Source organism: Watersipora subatra, chromosome 3 (genome assembly GCF_963576615.1).
Source record: "Watersipora subatra chromosome 3, tzWatSuba1.1, whole genome shotgun sequence".
Taxonomy (NCBI): Eukaryota; Metazoa; Bryozoa; class Gymnolaemata; order Cheilostomatida; family Watersiporidae; genus Watersipora; species Watersipora subatra.
This window is the reverse complement of record NC_088710.1, coordinates 69,303,710-69,323,577: the sequence shown is the minus strand read 5'-3', so window position 1 is coordinate 69,323,577 and position 19,868 is coordinate 69,303,710. Positions and strand designations below refer to the sequence as shown.

Genomic DNA, 19,868 nt, shown 5'->3' with positions numbered 1-19,868 from the left:
CTACAATCAAGATAACAGCAAGTGTAGAATAGGCCAATCCAAAACGGAAACTGCTTAGAACTAGCTTTTTAGAGCACCCGTTTTAACCTGTCAAGTGTCTTACACACTGAGTTTTCTAACTGCCCGACAAAAAACACTCAGCACAGGAAGGTTGAACCATCTGTTTACATTGTTACGCCAAGCATGACATGCCAGCAAGTCAAATGCTGCAACACTAAATGGATTTGACTTGCTAATGGCCACCTCTAGGCCAAGACTCTACCAAAGGATTTGTTATGCTGCTTTATAGATTGGTGTGCCAGCTATTCTAACAAAGAATTTTTCAATCATTAATCAGCATATGTAGCAGCTATGACAGTGGGCACTATCACCACTGTCAATTGTGAAAGTGTTACATAGTGTCTCATAGGTATTAGCTAGCTGTGAATTCAGGCCATATGATATGTAGTCATATGATATGTAGTCATATTATATGTAGTCATATGATATGTAGTCATATGATATGTAGTCATATGATATGTAGTCATATGATATGTAGTCATATGATATGTAGTCATATGATATGTATAAAAGCTTTGGTGTTGTCTTAAATATTCCAGGGGTGTGTTGCTAAAGCAACACTGTTCCATCAGTGGTCAACCAGATACAAGATAGAACAACTCCCATATTTATTCGACATGACATATCATTACAATTGTACTATCTTAGTCAAGCTACTGACTGCCTAGAACACTAAAGCCGTGGTCACACGATGGCCGAACCGACTTAGGTTTGGTTTGGAGGTTGTTTTACTTCGGTTCGGCTAAGCCACATGTCACACGGCATCAGAAGTCACTTCGCTTCCTAGATACCATACGCATGGAGACAGGACATTGTTTCATTGGTAGTTTTTATGTATTTGAGCTAAATATTTCTATTGTGAACAAAAAACTTTGAGGAACAATTATTAATTATAATTATGCAGCAAATTTATCAGAAGATCATTCAGCTGCTCAAAATAAATCGCTCGATACAAATAATTTGCCAACCCTTCCCATCAACAAAATTATATTTTTGGTTGACATATGAATATTTTTCAATGCTGAGTACATAACAAACAAAAACAGTCTTTATCATAGTACTGTGGTTTTACATTAATAAATCAGGCAAAGATTCTTCATTAAGATGAGTATGACACATTACTTCTATTCTACACGAAAGAAAACCACAACCATTCTCTTACATTTATGCAAAACTTAAGTGCAACATCTTACATTTATGCAACACAATCACAAGTCAGGGTGAGCCTTGTCGTAAATTGCTTCATGTTGTTTATTTAACGAAATAAAAAGATCGTCCCATTTCTTTTTTAACTCTGCTCACACGAACGTAAGGAGAAATGTGACGGGTGCTCGCTAGAATTTTAACCAGCCAATAAGAGCAAGGGTTCGGCCCCGAAATTTCGAGCAGGACCGAAATGGTTCGTTTCGGCCAGAAATGTCTTCGCCAAACAGTTTACAGCAACATCGTTTTGCGTCGTTTAGTTCGTTTCGGCTCTCGTGTGACCAGCCCTTAAAGATGTAGTTGCGTCAAAATTTAAGTTGATCTTAAAAGAAAGCATTTTTTTTTCTCTATCAGTTGATATGTTGTTTGTTGTGTTACGCGATCGCATTGCCAAGATATTTGAAGATTAAAACCGAAAAAATCTGATCACCGTAAAAACGCTCAGGCCACAAAAACGTGCCCAGCCTCGCCAAAAATGATGTCACGCGTTTGGCAACCTCTCTCTATCTCTCGTATTCACATCAGCTATTTGCGATAAAAGTCTAGTCTTACGTGGCTCTATTGGCATATATCTTATTTTGTATTTGCTCGTGTTGGCTAGAATAAAATTTTAAATCCTGCTACAGATGCATTATTATGAATGTTTAAAAGGCCTCAAATAACGAAAATTGAAAGTTTGTTCTCACTTTCTCCAAATCTTGTGTAAACATTTGGGTACCGACTACCAATTCTACCGGTCTACGGTAATTCTGTCTAGTCACTTTATGTAGAACGCGGTCTTTGTATCAGCACAGTTCTGCAGCTACCCATATAAACGATATACAGCCTCCCATAAGCCCCGCCCACATTATGTCGCCTATTACCTATTGCCTACGTACTAGTTTCTTACCGAATGCTAAGTAATTGAAATAAGCAAGCCACCTCTTTGAAAAGAATATAGACAGGGATAGAGTTTTAAGGATGAGAAGTCTGCTGCAAACTGGATTTGAACTCACATTCTCCAGTTCTGCGGACACCCATATACCATATCCGATTCACTACAATATTCTGCAAATCATGTTTTGCATCATCTTCAACAATATTATTTTATTATATAATTTTTACAAGCAAAAATATTTTCATCTCGGCATAAAGCTTTTATTAAAAATATTCATCAAGTCGTGGCCACTCACATAGTATTAGCTGATACAATAAGACAAATTCATCTACTGCAACAAACTCAAACAAAACATCATCCAGCACGCATTCAAGTCTCGCTTTCTCCTTTATGGCAGTTTCCACACAATGACAAAGCTTCTTCGGCTGGTGGGACGACATAAACATTCTGTAATCAGTAAAACAAGTAAATGTAAACAAAGTAGATGCATTATATATGTCATTCATAGATATGTCATTCTAAAGCGTATCTATTGACAGCTTCCAAATTGGGAGTTAAATAGATTGCGAGTGTAATTTTAAAAACGAATAAACATTTAATAAAGGCACAAGTACGCCAAGCCAACGATTCGAAGCCTTGGTTCTGGAAATTAAAGATTTGCAATGATCAATCGATTTTACCCACTTCCTACGAGTGAAAATAATTTGTAATCATGACTCTAATTTACCAAAGAAAATTCGAAAAAAATTTTTTGCTAGGTAAAACGGCAGATAAGCTATGAAACGATGATTGGAGATAGCAAAGAATTATCATTTTATTAATTAGTATATGTATTTATGACTATAAAAAATATTACATTTACTAAAGTATAGAAGACTCTAAGTTAATTTACCTCCATTCTGTCTTCTTCTGCAGCAAAAACGCTGCTGACGCCTGTCAGCTTTGGCCATAGGCTGTCTACTCTAATCTTTTACTAAAAGTTGCTCAGATAACTCTGAGTAGCGGTCGCTCGAACTTGAAGCCATTTTAAAACTATGTATAACTTAGTAATTGTTGAAACGCGTTGAATCAGTAACGATGAGCATGAATTCTCTAGCGATGAGAATCTTCGAGATCACAGACAACGCGTTTTACGAGTGATAACATTTATTACGGCCTATATAAAAATTTCGCGCTCGTGATTGGCTAACGAAGCGACCTCATATTTATCGCTCGTGGTTTCGTTTCAGAAAACAAGCTTGTGACGTCACGAAATTGGCACCCGCTGGAACGTGAGCTTTTTAAAAGAGGGCCTCATTCAAACGCATATATCTCTGGACAGGGTTGGTCTACAAAGACAAAAATGGCATCAAATTGTAGCTGATGTTTTAGCCTTTTATGGGTCCTAATTTCATTTTTGACGCAACTACATCTTTAACACAGCCTCAATATCATGTTGCTATCATGTGACTACTATTGATCTCTGACCTTTTCATGTGTTTTACTTGTAATTAATAAACAGAGGCAGTTGGGCTCTAGATGTAAAGCAAGAAGCACGCTTACATTAATTAGCAATACACATTGATACACTACACTAAACTACTAAAGGCTTACACTACAGAATATACACACCAATTACAATCATGGGGGTCCTCCCATGTTTTGTGACGATTCTGACGACCCGACGACAGGGATATTTAAAAAGTGACAGACGAGACGACCATTTATCAATGTAGGTGACGAGGTGACGAGGATTGCGTAAGTAGGATTACTAAAGGTACGGCTGCACGTAACGAATTTTTCGTTGGTTCTGAGTTCTGGCCGAAATCACGAAAAACGCAGAATTAATTGGTCGAAATTCACAAAATTATTTGAGCTGTGCATGCCCACCGTGTTCGTCAACGAAACGCATTTAACAGATTTAACAAATTATTAGCGAGCACGATTCTAGCAGCTTTATCAATTAGTATAGTCCAAGACATGTATCGCGACACACAATAAAAATACGAAAGCATTGAAACATAGAACACACGATGTAACTGTTGAAGTCGCGCTATTGTTGGTTAGCGAGCACGACTTTAGCAAATTTTAAGATATATGTAGTCCGAAAACATAATGCGACACACAAGAAAAATATTACAGAAAGTTACCATAGTAAATACGATGCAACTGACCTGTTTGCGTTAGAGATGTCAACATTCTCTACCACAAAACTTTTGCTGCTAAAAAGGAAATACTATTAAAAAATAAAAAAATTGTAGCTATAGCGTCCAAACAATAATTACATTCAATAACGCAATCTAAGCAGTTGCATCGTTTGTACTATGTTGATTTGCACTTATACTTTTATTGTGTGTTATTATACGTCTCTTGGACTATACTAATTGCAAAAGCTGCTGGAATCGTGCTAGCTAGCACGATTCTAACAGCGCAGAATAATTCTGTGTGTTTCAATCATTTCGTGATTTTGGTTAGAACCAACGGAAATTTCGATACGTGTAGCCGTACCGTTACTAACTTATTATTTGTTCATAAATCACCACGGTCAACCGAAACTTCACTAGTTTTGGTTTGAAGCATCTGGCCCAGCATTTATAGACTGCCAAATAATTAAAACAATGAAATGCCACGACATTGACAGCAAATCCGTTTCCAAGTCTGTGACTGACAGTGATTATTAAAGACAATCTGGGTCTATTTTCAGTACAAGAAATATAGCTCTAAAAACCTAAGACGGCTGTCACTCTCTGCGGAGTAATCAGCAACGCTCCCAAACATCACTAATATGTTTGTGAAGGTCGCTGGTTAAGCCATGCTTTTGGTTAGCAGAAGTTCAAACTGAGCGAGTTTCAGATTTTTAACGCAACCCAGTGCCATCAGTATAGATATTTGTATTAAAATAACGAATGTGATGAAAGAGGTTGTTTTGGTTACCAACTTGAAAAAGGTAACAGTGACTTTAAAAGTGACGACAGTGATTTTAAAAGTGACGACAGTGATTTTAAAAGTGACGACAGTGATTTTAAAAGTGATTATTCTGATGACAGCTTTGTGTGGTAGGACCCCCAATCATACTACATTACTATGATGGTATTTCAATAATTCTTCTCATATAAATTATAATTTACTTTCTATGTCACTGGGCACCAATTGAGAGCAGGTAATACACTGAGCATTGCAACTACACGGTGTATTTGCCACTCTAATTTCATTCATGGCTGAGAAGTTGCAGATGTAAGAAATAAAGAGGATGAACTCCGGTCACTTACTCCGGTCACTTACTCTGGTCACTTCCGGGTGCAATCAATGAGTCCCTTCAGATTATAAGTATCGATTAAGTGCCAACCCCCCACCTTAGCCGATAGCCGAGATGATAGAAATGATCGATCGGAACAAAAATCCAATTAATCAGCTGAACATTTGCAAAGATTTCAAACTTTTGACAGTTTAGAGAAATACCTGCTCATACAGCTTATGGCATTTCTGATATATGCAATATTCCAACTACACTAATAGGCAGGCTTGCATTACACAAAAGATACAGATGTAATGTATGTTTAGAGACTATTAGAGTCATTTAAATTATTTGCACATAAGACTTATCAATAAACCATTTTTCCTAAAGAGTGTAAAAGTCACCGTATCAGACACCTTCATCAGCCAATAAGCAAAAACATTTAAGTTCGTATAAAATGTTGAGAAAAAAAGAAGCGTAGGATTCATCGGTCATACAGACATTTAGGTTGTTTGACAGCTTCAATCTGAGGGTGTTAGATGAAACGTCACCTTATGTGGCCTATATTTTGCACTCGTGTAGCAAGGCCTTTAATAGGAAGCCATGAAATGACAAGCTGACATTGGAGGTAGATGAACAAGATTGCAATGAGGGTGATAGAAATATATCAGTATACCTTGTAGGCCAATCATACAAATATATAATATATATATAGAGTTATAAGAAGCCTCATATGAGCGATGGGACCAAGTGCGAGCGACTATTCACCCAAAGGAATGCCAGAGGTAAGGTCAATAACTAGTATGATGGGATAGGTAGATAAGCCAATAGACAAAGGGCATGTTTGGACGGCGGAGCAACTAGAGGTAAAGTTAAAGGCGAAGTTTTCAATAGTGGGCGAAGCTAAATGATAAATCGTGTTGACTCTAGGCGATTAGGGATATGACTGGATCAGGCAAATCTGAGAATTGTCCGTAGAAAGTCAGCATCCAATCCTTCCATTTATGCCAAGGAGTTGCACGTCATAATTTGTTTACTTTCAGTACTATGCAATAGAATTCATGATAAAATAGCGAGTGGTTATAAAAAATTAATGCTTAGCATGCAAATGTTTTTGAAAACCAATTATTGGTAACTAAAAATTTGCAAATGCGAAGTGTATAACAGGTGAAAATCAAAAAACAAATCACTTCAAGATGCGGTTATAATGACTGATTCACTGTTCAGACAATCATGAGATCCTAGCAGAGATGATGCAAGACTGTAACGCGATTAACAATGTTGACTACCTTAAGTCCTACACGTACCAACGACACAAAAATTCATTTCAAATATAAGGAATGGAAATTTCGCTCAGAAGCCGAAAATTAAAAAAATGGAGCTAAAACAAACTAGACGGAGCCACGAAACAGCTTTCCAATTATAGATGAATACATTCAGGTTTGCTTGAACAGGATGGATTTTCTATAGCACTATAATTCAACTAGTTGGCATCATACTCATCATTAGATGAATCTAATATGTTAGTTATCTTTAGTTTATAATTATAGCTACTTCTTTAATCAACTTTTAGTCATGTTAGCATTTACATATTGGTACATCTATTGTATACACAGTCAAACCTTGACTTATCATCATACCAACATATAATTTTGACGTGAAACTTGAGAAAATATGTGACAAGACATCTCAGTTATATATTTCACAGCCCTGAAGCTTTGTAAATCAGAACATAGGTCTATGTATGCAGTTCTTGACATATCCTAGTTCAATTCAAATGGTACGAAACGGCCTCTCCTACTTTTTATAGTTCTAAGAAGATCAGTGGTAAAAAAAAAGTAAGGCTTCCCTTGGAACTTAAAGCAAAAAATGTATATAAAAACAAAATAATATATAAATAATGCTCGTTTGTAACTCGCATAGCCAAGTTGGAATAGCTGAGTATGAATCTCTACCCACACATGTACCCACACATGTATAGCACCCTATTCGTATGTCTTTAACCGAATTATCAACTGACAATAAAACTGATACATCAGTTGTACAAAGTAATAATTTAAATATATTTAAATTATTACTTTATTTATTCAGCTGTTTTACTTAGAAAGTGTGGTTCCCATAGCGACTGTGAGACCGCGCTAGGCGGTATCACCGTCACTAGGTTCCACTGTAGAGCGAAACCTCAGTTCTCGAACATAATCCGTTCCAAAAGGTTGTTCGAAAACTGAGTTGTTCAAGATTCGAAACAAGTTTTCCCATTAGAATTAATGTATGTAAATTTTAATTCGTTCCAAGTCAATTTAACAACATTGGTAAAGTATTTTTTAACATTTTACACCATAAACTGTACTGTGTACTACATATTATATATAAAAACAGGTAAAAATGGATCGTGCTTAATTTTAATAAAATATTTTCCATCTATGATGATGAAAAAAATCAAAAAGTAAACATTTAGTATGCTTCGCTCTTAAAACATCGAAAACATTAAAGGTTATGATACAATACCAAAATCGCGGAAATTGATAATGAAACAGCAAAGAAATGCAACAGATCAGTTACATCAAAGTCGTGTGAAAAAGGAAATAGAAACAGCAATGGCACGTTTACATTACTTCACATCTTTAAAGAAGAATCTTCCTTCAAAACAATGTAGGGTAAATCTGGAGAAGTTGTGTTCCTAGAAAATCTTTTCAATAGAGGTGACGTTCTCCCAGATGCCTTCTTTTTGTAAAGAACTTATGACGCGAAACTTCTCCCTTTGTTTGAGAACCTTCCAAAAGTGGCTCATAAGAACGTCACTAAACGTATAAACATGCTGTTTCCGGAGCTGCTCCGAACGTTTAAATCAAATGCGCACGCTCCGGTTTGGTCGAAAACCAAAGTTATGGTCGTGGTACGAGACAAACCAAACTCAAATTTTTTGGTCAAAAACTGAGTTGGTCGAGGACCAAAGCGTTCGAGAACCAAGGTTCCACTGTTATAGATATACATATAGATAGATATATATATTTCTCAAAGTTGATCGTCGTATGTGTATTCATGGGTTTGATTATTCGGCTATAGATCTTAAAATCTTGAAATAAAGATTCCATCCCGAAGAAGATTCGATCTCAGACCCTGCCATTCACCAATCCGACACCCTACCCACTAGACTACGGAGACTGAATTGCCATCTTACCAATATAAGTCATCATATGAGAGCAAATACCCAACGGATTTGCGTATGATGCGGGCCATAGCATAATGTCACGAGAAGCTGTTCGCTCACATTATTAAACGAACTGGCTAATATCGCACAGGCTAATAGTGAGCAACTCTCACTACTTCTCATTGTTTATAAGACAAAACACTTTTCTCATGATATGTAGTTTGAAAATTAGAAAAGCAAATGTTGTTATATGTTAAATACAAATCAATTTTCTGACCAAAGACTTTTCTATTACCCGGGCAGCACAGCTAGTACATATATATTATTATATATATAATATAACTATAATACTATACTTTATACAATAAACTATAATATAACGTATATATGTAACTTAAGAGGGACTCAAAAGGATCGGGAGCACTCAGCAATGCCCCGATAGTTACTAAGATGTTGAATCAGGACGTTAGGTTAGGCTAGCGGCGACCATTTCTAAAACAGATATTGGACAGTCTCAAATTAATAGGGACTTTGGGACAAGTTTTGACAAACCATAAGGTGAGTTGTGCAAGACATGACTTGAAACTTGGAATATTTTGACATGATGGGTGGCTCAGTCGATTGGTTTAGTTTTTGTGTGTGCGGCTCATCGGATTGGCGAGATATTTGGGTAGATACTTTTGTTTTTGCTCATAATTACGTGGACCTGTGTTGTTTTTTTGTGTGTGTAGACTACGGCCCGGTCTCGGCTTCGGCAATATCCCCGCTAAAGGACACCTGTGGTGTGTATGTAGGCCTATGTGTGTGTTTCGGTTTGTACAGCTATAGGTATTAAAAGTTAGAAATTAAATATCCATTTCATGCTAGATTTAATCTCAGAGCCTCCCGTAAATATCTTATCAATTGACCTACGCGAGGCGAGATGCATTGAATTCTGAGGCGATATATGTCACCATGTGGGTGAAAATATGCATACCGCTCTGTGTGGTGCAACATCATTTTGAGCTTGCTCTCACGGCTTTTATTAGTAAGTACTTAAATTACTAGCTTACTCAAATATATTGGTAATTTGCCATCCCAATGGTAAGTGACAGGCAACATTACATGTCACTATTTATAAGCTGATTTTTAATACCCGTGCAATGCCGGGCATATCACTAGTTAATCTATATATATTTTTCTCAAAGTTTGCCATTTGTTTTCTGTCATCCTTCGGTTTGTCCAGTTATAGCTATTGCAATTTTGGAATTGAAATTCCACATTTGGATGGATTAGAACCATAGATATATATACCTATGATATACCATATATATCATAGGTACCATATATACCATAGGTATATATATCTATGATTAGAACTCACGACGAATGCATCCAGAGATTTTGTATCCTAGCGCTCTACCACTGAGCTACATACGGCTATAATACACACCATAACTATTTTAGCATTGCGCCAACGCATTATGATGCCTCTGTTAAAAAATATTTTAGGAACTAAGTATTTGCAACAAGATACTTTTTCATCTTTGTTTCGTTTATACACCGCTGAACTTGCCAAGGCGAGTTATCCGTATCCGTTATATCCGGTATCCGTTATAATAACAATGATTTGCAAAAAGGGAAATGATAAAATTTTTGTTAGAAGTTTACTAAAATACGTGCTAAAACTTTCTTCAAGTACGTGTTTAGTAAATTAAATTCATTTAAGTTAGATTCAGCATTTGTTACATGTCTGTCTGGAAGGTAAAAACTCTCCACGTAGTACATTGTCATGTTATATTATCTTGCAGATCATAACCACAAAATGTCCTAAGTCATTGTAGGTACCTATAGTTACTAAGGTTAACATAGTATTTTGGTACTATTTTTAATGATGATTTTTACCAGGAGGTGATTGCACTAGATAATGACTATGGGTTTCTATATCACTCTATGTACGTCTATAGCCTACGATATTTTCGCATGCCAACACTGAAATGAACTGAAATCATAATTGTATACCAAATAATTTTTTATTGTAATCGTAGCGAAAATAGACTATATTAGCCATTACTTGCTAATGACTTTACATTTAAACAACTTTACATTTTTATTTTTCCTACTAATTTATTTCAACGAAACACTAATTTCAAGTTATGAAATTTTAAACTTACAGCTGTTTGAAAAGCTTTACAGTTGTTTTATTTATTTTTAATTTAGTTGTCCTGCACAAAGCCTTTTTCTCATAATATGAAGTTTGAAAGTTAGTCGTTTGACAAAGTTTGAAAAACTTTACAGTTGTAACTACATAAAACACTTTTCTCATGATATGTAGTTTGAAAGTTAGAATAGCAAATGTTATATGTTAAATACAAATCAATTTTCTGTCCAAGACTTTTATTTCCCGGGCAACACCGGGGAGCACAGCTAGTATTATATATAAAAGTCAATGTTTGTCTGTCGTATGTCTGTCAGCGGCCGTTCGTGTGTCCAGCTATAGCGATAGTTTTAACAACAAAAGATCACCTCGGTACTGAATCTGAACTCGCGACATTGAAATTGCAAGTGTACTAACAAGCTGGTGTAACCCCAAGGCTAAGCCACTCTTATCACACCCATCGCTCTTACCATAAACTGTACATCTTTTTCGCGATTGCACACGATATATCATTAATTAATAAAGTGCACCCTCGAGTTACGATGCATCTGTTGTAAGATGTTTTTTGCCTTATTATATGGAACATAATGTTGTTTCGTCATCGCCATACAAGGATGAAATTTGTTCAACTTTTTTCCGCCATTCGTATCAAAAAAATAATTGGCAGTCGGTGTAATGATTACGCAGAAATAACCAAAATTCTGATATACTATTCGCCGAAATCCCTCCCACAACGCCTGAAAGTGATCCGATGCTCGCTAGTTATAGTAAATACCAAACCCAAAACAAATAGGTGATAAAATTTTAGCCAATAACAAAGTTGAAGTTTTGTAAAATACACACTAAAACTTAGCTTTACGTGTGTGTTTAGTAAATTAAGCTCATTTAAGCTAAATTAAACGTTTATGTTATGTCTGTCTGTCTCGCAGGTGAGAACTCCCTGCGATACGTACTGTACATAGTACATTGTAATGTTACATTTTCCTGCAGATCATAAACATTAAATGCACTAAAGTTACTGTAGGTAACTATAGTTACTAGTTTTTAATATACATGTATATAAAGTTTTATGATTTTTACCAGTGGATGTTCGCATTAGATAATTACTATAGGTTTCTATACTACTCTCTACGGCATTTTCGCCTTATGATACTAATACTGAAACAAATTAAAATCATATAATTGCATACCATAATTTTTCATTGTAATCATTGCAGAACAGACTTTATTTAGCCATTTCTTACTAATTATTTCACAATTACATTTAAACATCTTTACAGTTGCTTTATTTTCTCTTAATTTGTTTCAACTGCACAAAACACCTCTTTCATGATATGAACTTGAATAGTCACAGCTGTTTAAAAATGCTTGAAAACTTTTACACTTGTTTTGTTTTTTTTCCTAATTTATTTGCACCACACAAAACACTTTTTTGATAATATGAAGTTTGAAAGTTAGAATGGTTGCTGTTGTTACACCTTGAATAAAAATAAATTTTCTGTGCAAGACATTCTTCTGCCAGACATTCAGCTAGCTTATATATATATAGATGTGTAAGGAATTATAGATTCATCTGCAATCTGGATAGTAACGCTACTTGGAGCCATAGCAGGTGATCATGATAGACAACCACAATAGGTAGGTAAACAAATATCTATGGTAGCAATTTGTAGCAGGTAACTGTGGTAGCTAATAATAGCAGGTAACAGTAGTAGGTAACTGTAGCAGGTAACTGTAGCAGGTAGTCGCAGTAAGTAACAGTAGCAGGTCACCATAGTAAGTAGTCATGTTAGGTAGCCATAGTAGATGGCGATAAACGCGTGCAGATAAAGCAAGCTAAATATAGAGAGAATCGTTATAAGATGTCAGCAATTTGAGATAGCGCAGTCACGGGTTGATGCATCAATTGAGGCCAATAATGGTTTTCGTTGCTAAGGAAACTAATTACTAATACAGTTAACGTAATGCTGATACAAGCATTCAGTGCTGAACGCTGCTGTGGAACCACAAAATCCTAACTATCTTAAATGCAACACACACCTCACCTTGAATTGAGAAGGCAGAGTCAAAAATGGCTCAGGGCTCAGTCAGGTCTATCATTAAGCATGTACCTGTTGATCAAAATTTACTTGAAGGTGTTAATATTAAACTTGCGTTCTATTTTGCAACTTTCTTGGTTTTATAATAACTTAAATGTGATCACATATATTACTAAATGTGATCACATATATTACTAAGTGTGATCACATATATTACTAAATGTGATCACATATATTACTAAATGTGATCACATATATTACTAAATGTGATCATATATATTACTAAATGTGATCGTTTATATTACTAAATGTGATCGTATATATTACTAAGTGTGATCATCTCCATTACTAAGTGTGATCATCTCTATTATTAAATGCAACGACATCTATTGAAGGTGAAGAATTGAAGCTCGTTTATGTTTGTATCTATCACAAAATAAACCATGAAATTCACAGTTCCTCAGTCATTTCCATTACTGTATCATCATAAAAGCACAAGTTTGAACCAACTTGAAAAATTGCCGACAAAACCAAAAAAGTCAGGCTTGATATACAGTGGTGATGATAATAATGGGACCGCCTGGTAATTTCATAACAGTTTTTTTCATTTATGGCATAAACTTCCTTTCCCTATAAACTCAGACCATACATATTATACATATTTGGACAGCAAATTTCCTAGACATTGTCTACCACCAAAGGTGCACTCTAGTAATGAAATCTGTTTAATGGGCACCCATTATATTCTATCAGGTCAGTCTAGACTTATGGTGTCATACAAATACTAGGATGCTAGGAATACTCTAAAGGAACTTAAAAACATCACCAATTAACTTTTATAAAGCTGTTTTAAAATTATGTCGAACATTTGTTTTGGATTTTTGTACCACTTTATGCCGAAAATGGCGTAATGTACCAAAATCAAACTAATAAAGCAAATATCAGTTAGGTTTACATAATATTCTTATCCAGTACATTCTGAGCTTTCCATTGATGTGCATATTGTCATAATTCACATAATACTAGCGGGACATTATATGAATTAACAACAAAAAGTGTTGATTTTGAGAGGTACTATAATTATGATCACCACTGTAACATCTAACAATAGTGGTGACTTCTTTCAGCAGCTATTGTATGTCTCTTACAAATCCTTATGGCTTTAAGTAAAATACTATTCTGGTAATTAATGTACTGAAGGAACCATCTTTCTATATGAGTAGGATATGAAACAGGAATTCACTTAACAGGACAGTGATAGAGCCATTTCTAATCTTTGGTAGATGAAAAAACATTAGTTTTTCATGGGTAAGGTCTCCTACATCAAATATAGTATACAGTACCTGATAAGGACACTCTTCATAAAGTACAGCATGTACATAAAGTACAGCACCCCCCCCCCCCCCTCTGACCCAAGCACCAGGTTCGCAGCATTTAACCGCTAGTCATTCGCTGTTTGTTGAAAATGTCAGCAAACTTGAACAATTTTTTTTTGGTAAATGTGATTCTAATCAAGGCAAGCGACAATACATAACAAAACTATGAAAGTAGTGAGCAAAATACCCAACAGCGCGGCTGACCTCAACTTAAAAACCTTTGAAGAGAGGCAAGCAGACTATCTTCTCCTGCTGCAAGACACAAATACCGTTGTTTGTAGTGGCATTTTAACTTTCTATTCTGGCTGCAACTGTCATATCATGCTGTTTACAAGTGCCTAAGAATACAGATGTTTGGTCACTGCCATTTCCAGCATAGCTGCAGGCATGAATTTCTATTAGATTGACCATATCAAATATATGCGTAACCATCTATAGCATATGCGCAAATGCATGGCATCCTTTGAGTGATCAACAAATGGTATCTCTGCGGTATTGTTTCATCTATTGTATTATCCTTATAAGCCTATCTTCCCGTGTAGGATGGAAGACTGTAGGGCTTAAAGCTACGGTAGGTCAAGCGGAGTGATGCCTGTACTAGATATTGTCCGACTAGTTGGTAGAAATGCACAAAACACATTGAGTTTGGGAATTGCAAACTAATAGAAAAGATGACTTGAACTCAGCGCGACAGTATGATAAGGATTAGATTAGCAACCAGGTCAATGACAGGATGAAGGGCAATATTCTGTAGCAGAGATTCAGGGAATAAATGTTGATTGGGCATTACCTTCAATGGACATGCCCAGTTTGAGACACTTGTGGTATCTACAGTAGGCACACTGGTTCCTCTTCCCTGGTATAATCTCGCAGCCCTCTTCTTTTGAACAAAAGTATTTATCCTTATTGGACATGCTGCGTCTGAAGAAGCCCTACAAAGTATTAGCCCGAGTTATCTTCCGTTTCATGCATAGATTAATGTTGGTCCTTGTGAGAATATTTTTAATAAAAATGGAATGTTTTATGAATCAACCCACTTAGTTTAGTGGATCACTGTAGCACTATGGATATAAAAAATTTAAATATGGCTCGACCTCGACTTTTGACCGCAATCCACTCAAGTAAGCTATTTGAAAAAAGATGGTTGAAATTCCACAATGATTTTTTTATTACGTATGATATGAATAATCTTATTCCTGGCCAGACAGGAAAAGTACTTGTTTAAGCATTTTTACATCATTTTATACCACAACCATACCATACCATACCATACCATACCATACCATACCATACCATATCTTATATTATGAGCACGGGTTATATATGAGCACACTGAATTTATCATAAGTAGGTAAAACCAGGTTGAGGAATATATTGTCAAACGTGCAACAACACATAGTCCCGCTTCATTTCTTCAGATTTCTGCATAAAATAAAGTGTCTAATTATATGAAAGAAGATGAAAATAAAACAATACACCGATTCCTATGCAAAACACAACTACTGGCGGTATTTCATTAGCCAGAATGAGCAACTCTGCATACAATTATTTAACGACAAGTGTTTGTTGGTATCTAATACTATGTTTCTATGACTCACATGATGCGCGTTTGAAGCTGCGAGCAAGTTGAGTTACTTTGCGTTTGAGTGTTTCAGTGACACCGGTGGCAGGATCGGTGGCAGGATCGACGGGCTATTTGTGGTGAAATGAGAACCCACGCGTCGAGGGTTCATAATTTGGACATAATTTTGCGTTACCAGCGGTCAACACAAAGAGTTCAACGCTGTTCAACTGTCGCAAGGAGCCGCAAGCAAAACATTCCTGAATATCACTGTACAGGTGAGGGTCAATCCTTTTAAAATGGCATGGCGAGTGACCACTTTTATGCAATCATCAGCGACGCAGCTTTATGTGAACATAATCCAGCGAGTCCAGCGCCGCAACCGTTTTGCTGCGCGAGATTACCGCCAGGGTCTCGCCGCAGATATGGGAACCAGGCTGTGATACCAGCGCTTGACCCAATAGCTCAAGTATTAACCTAATTAATGACCCAATATATAGCTAGGCAGTCTTGTCAGCCTAAGCTTAGCAGCATTAGTTCGGAACATTGGCGCATTGAGACTGCTCAAATCGAAATAAAAATGACTCAAGTGTGTGAAAATGTTTAGAGTGGAATAGCCTGCGCAATATTTTAATGCGTAAGATTCGCAAGTGTCGTTTCCATCATTCGCAAGCGTGATGAATTCGATAAAGGTTCGTAAATCTCAAAACTCGCTTAAACCTGGTTCCCGATACGCCACAAGCACTGGCAACAGCACCACAAGGCTATCAGCGGTGAAATGCAAACATACGCACCAAGTACCGCTGGTAGTTGCCAGCGGTCAATGCAAAAGTTCAACCTGTTCGACTTTCGCAAAGAGCAACAGGCAAAACTATCTGAAAATGCACTGTAAAATTGAAGATCAGCACTTTCCAGCCGGCATGGCTAACGGCCATTTTTATGCGATCATCAGCGGCACAGCTTCATGTGAACATAAGCCCCCGAGCCTAGCGCCGCAAGTGATTTGCTGCGTGAGATTACTGCTGGGGTCTCACATTCAATATGGGAACCAGGCTTTAGCTTGCGGATTTATGCCGTTTCCTCATTATGGGGTTAACTTGCGGATACAAGGGTATTTAAGTTACGAATGTTTGTTCGGCAAGTGATAAAGGCTCCAATTTTTTCGTTCTAACTCTGATGCTCAAGATCAAAGTTGTTCAAATACCAAAGTTAGACTGTACCACATTAAAAGTTTATCCATGTGATAGTCCCAATCCAATATTAATGATCATTGAACTTGACTTACTAAAAATCTACCAAAAATCAATTGCACTAGATTTTGCAATCTGGTGGTCAAACAAATTATTATGCACATTTTGTTTTAGAATGATTTTTGGGTACCACATATTCAGTACTGTATTGTCCTATTAGGAGACTCCGGAACCATCCGGAGCACTTTTTTTCTGTCAAAATCTCAAAAATTGCGAAATCGGCATAGTGTACATGGTGGAAGTCATTCTGTGAAACTCAAAACTCATAAATATTAGATTTCGAAACAACCATTTTATTACCGATTTCACTGTGTTCATGTCGCCATGGGATCTTCGCGAAGCACGAGAATTTTAACGATCTCCTCTTGAAAATAGGATGGTAATGAATGCGCGATCATTGCTGCGAGAATTGGCCAGTCACTGTCAGTTAGCAGACAAAATGGCCACTAGCAAGAATCCAGACAGCAGTAAAAAAACTAAAGTTAATTTAAAATCGACACATTTTACCCAACCTATCACAAACTTTTTCAGGTAAAGCTACAATTAAGTATCATGTGAGCGTGCAGACGGGCCTCTATATCAACCATGATAGTATAGTGAGATTTTTTATTTAAAAAATTAATTTTTATTATTTCTCAATTCACTTTAATTTTTAGTTTTACCCTTTGCACGAGTCCCCGGACATTTGATAGATGATCATTGAACAATGTCATTGTCATGATTAAAACAACGGAATGATCATAACAAGAATTCAATAAATAATTATTTTTATTTTATAAATAAATAATAATTTATAAAACTTATAATAAAATATTATTTAATTCAATTCACTTGATATGAAATTATAAATACTTTTGAATGAATGACTAGGAATATACCAAATACAACGCATTTGATATTATCTACTCTAAGGGTGAGTTAAGATCTGAGTTACAGTTAACTACCACATCAGCCACACTAATATTTAAATTATCATATCTCTGCTGTCATTGTAGCAAGCCTCGCTCAGCTGCTGGAGATATCAGTGTCGTAAGTAGTATTATTCAAGACACCACAGCCGCTTCATCTTCTAGCACTATAGCAAGTCCTGTTTCAGCGACTACAACTACTACTAACACAACAGCTTCTTTTCATTCAAGCTCTCCTTCACAAGCAGCAGATGTACAGCCATTGCTTTCTCCAATTGATGGTAAGATAATCACACATGCAAAAATATTGTGTAACAGTATTCATGAGCATTCGATATGTCTTCTTGTCCATACATTTGAGCAACATGCTTGCCTTAACTTTGAAATTCCCTTGTTGACCCTGTGACCAACTGCAGCTTCCTTGTGTAACCAACTTATACAGTGAGCATAACCTTGCACTAGCATTTTGTTATCATCATACTATTTTATTTGCAGATCCGTTTTACAGAAAATGTCACCCCAAGTCTTACGCATTCCCATACAGAGTGTATCTAGAAAAGAAGAAAGGAATGGAGTCATCCAGAAGACATAAGGCTCAAGCTTCATGGTTTGACAAGTGGAGCTGGTTACACTACAGAACATACGATGATAGAATGTTCTGTGATAAATGTATTAGAGCCTACAAAGAAGGTAGTTTGAAGTAAATATTATAACTTTCGTATCTGGCCCGAGGTACCCTCAAAGCTGATTGCTAATATAAAGCTTTGTAATTTATGTAGTGATGTATCTGTTTGATTGTTTAACATGCTAGCACTATGTCTTTCTAATGATTGCACATTGTTACGTTTTCTTTTTCTAGACAGAATCACATTTAGTAAGAGGATGGAGCCCTCCTTTATCACGGATGGCTTCGACGACTGGAAGGATGCTACTCGTAGGTTTAACCTGCATCAGAAGACTGAAGTACATAGAGAGGCTCAGGCTAAGTTTGATCCTAAGCAGCAGCAAGTTGATGTCATGGCTACAAAGATTGACCTGTCCATGAAAGCTGAGAATAGAATGATGCTCAAAGAGTTGATAAGGTGTATTGTCTTCCTTGGACGTCAAAACATAGCCTTTAGAGGTAAAGTAAACAATAGTTCTGTGGTCCTATGACTGAATACCACTTGTATGACCAAAGGTTATATTATGATATTGTTATTCTGAAAGTTTATACTTAACCATGTGAAGTATGAACTCAAGCTATCACCGCCTACAAGCGTTATATAGAACCAAACCTTTATATGCAGAAAAGAACAATAAAAACAGTCCATTCTGGTGGTGTATGCTTAGTGTCTGTGTTGACTGGGAATCTATAATGTTGTATAAACAAGTACAAAACATTTTCACACTTCTTCTCTTAACAGGAACTACGCAAAAGCAAGACAAGACAAGCGCAGGCTGGGATAGGGAACCCAATTCAAACTTTTTTCAGCTTATCCGATTCATGGCCAGTACAAACCCACAGCTAGACCAATGGATGAAAGGCCATCGAACCTACACGTCACCTGACAACCAGAACGAGCTTATCGACATCATTGGCCAGGACATATGCCGTTCATTGTGTAACAGAATAAGAGATGAAGGTGCTGGATACTACACCATCATGTTAGATGAGAGCCCAGATATATCTAACAAAGAACAGATGACCTTCTGTTTGAGGTTTGTGCTTTTCATATTTAAAATGAATTAGTTGTCAAAGCTTTTAGGTTACTTGGCTCTTATTCTCAATCTTCTATGGTTAAAACTCTGTGTTGATGCCATGCACTGTAGGTGAGAGGGTTTAAAGAACTTGGCTGTTCATGCCTGTGATGATAATCTAAAGTCATTGTAAACATGAGCCATGAGGGCTTTATTGACTCCCTTCTTTCTCCCTTCTCTCTATTTTCATAAAAAAGAGAAGTGGGAAAGGAGGGGGGGGGTAAATAAAGCCCTCATGGCTCATGATTATAAAACCCCATGATTATTACTATTTTGATTTCATTCAACACTGTTTTCGCTTTAGATGGGTTGATAATGATCTTATTGCTCATGAAGATTTCGTAGGAATGTT

At 36.4% G+C, this 19,868-nt stretch overlaps 1 protein-coding gene across 3 annotated transcripts in view; it reads right to left on the bottom strand.

Moving 5' to 3' along the window:
* The window catches only part of LOC137391016 (peroxisome proliferator-activated receptor alpha-like), a 47,252-nt gene that overhangs the window by 13,142 nt on the left and 14,242 nt on the right, over window positions 1-19,868 (bottom strand). For all 3 annotated transcript variants that reach the window (XM_068077350.1, XM_068077352.1, XM_068077351.1), the window contains exon 4: window positions 14,848-14,989. In XM_068077350.1, the coding sequence (XP_067933451.1) occupies window positions 14,848-14,989 (142 nt within the window). The remainder of the gene's footprint in view (window positions 1-14,847; window positions 14,990-19,868) is intronic.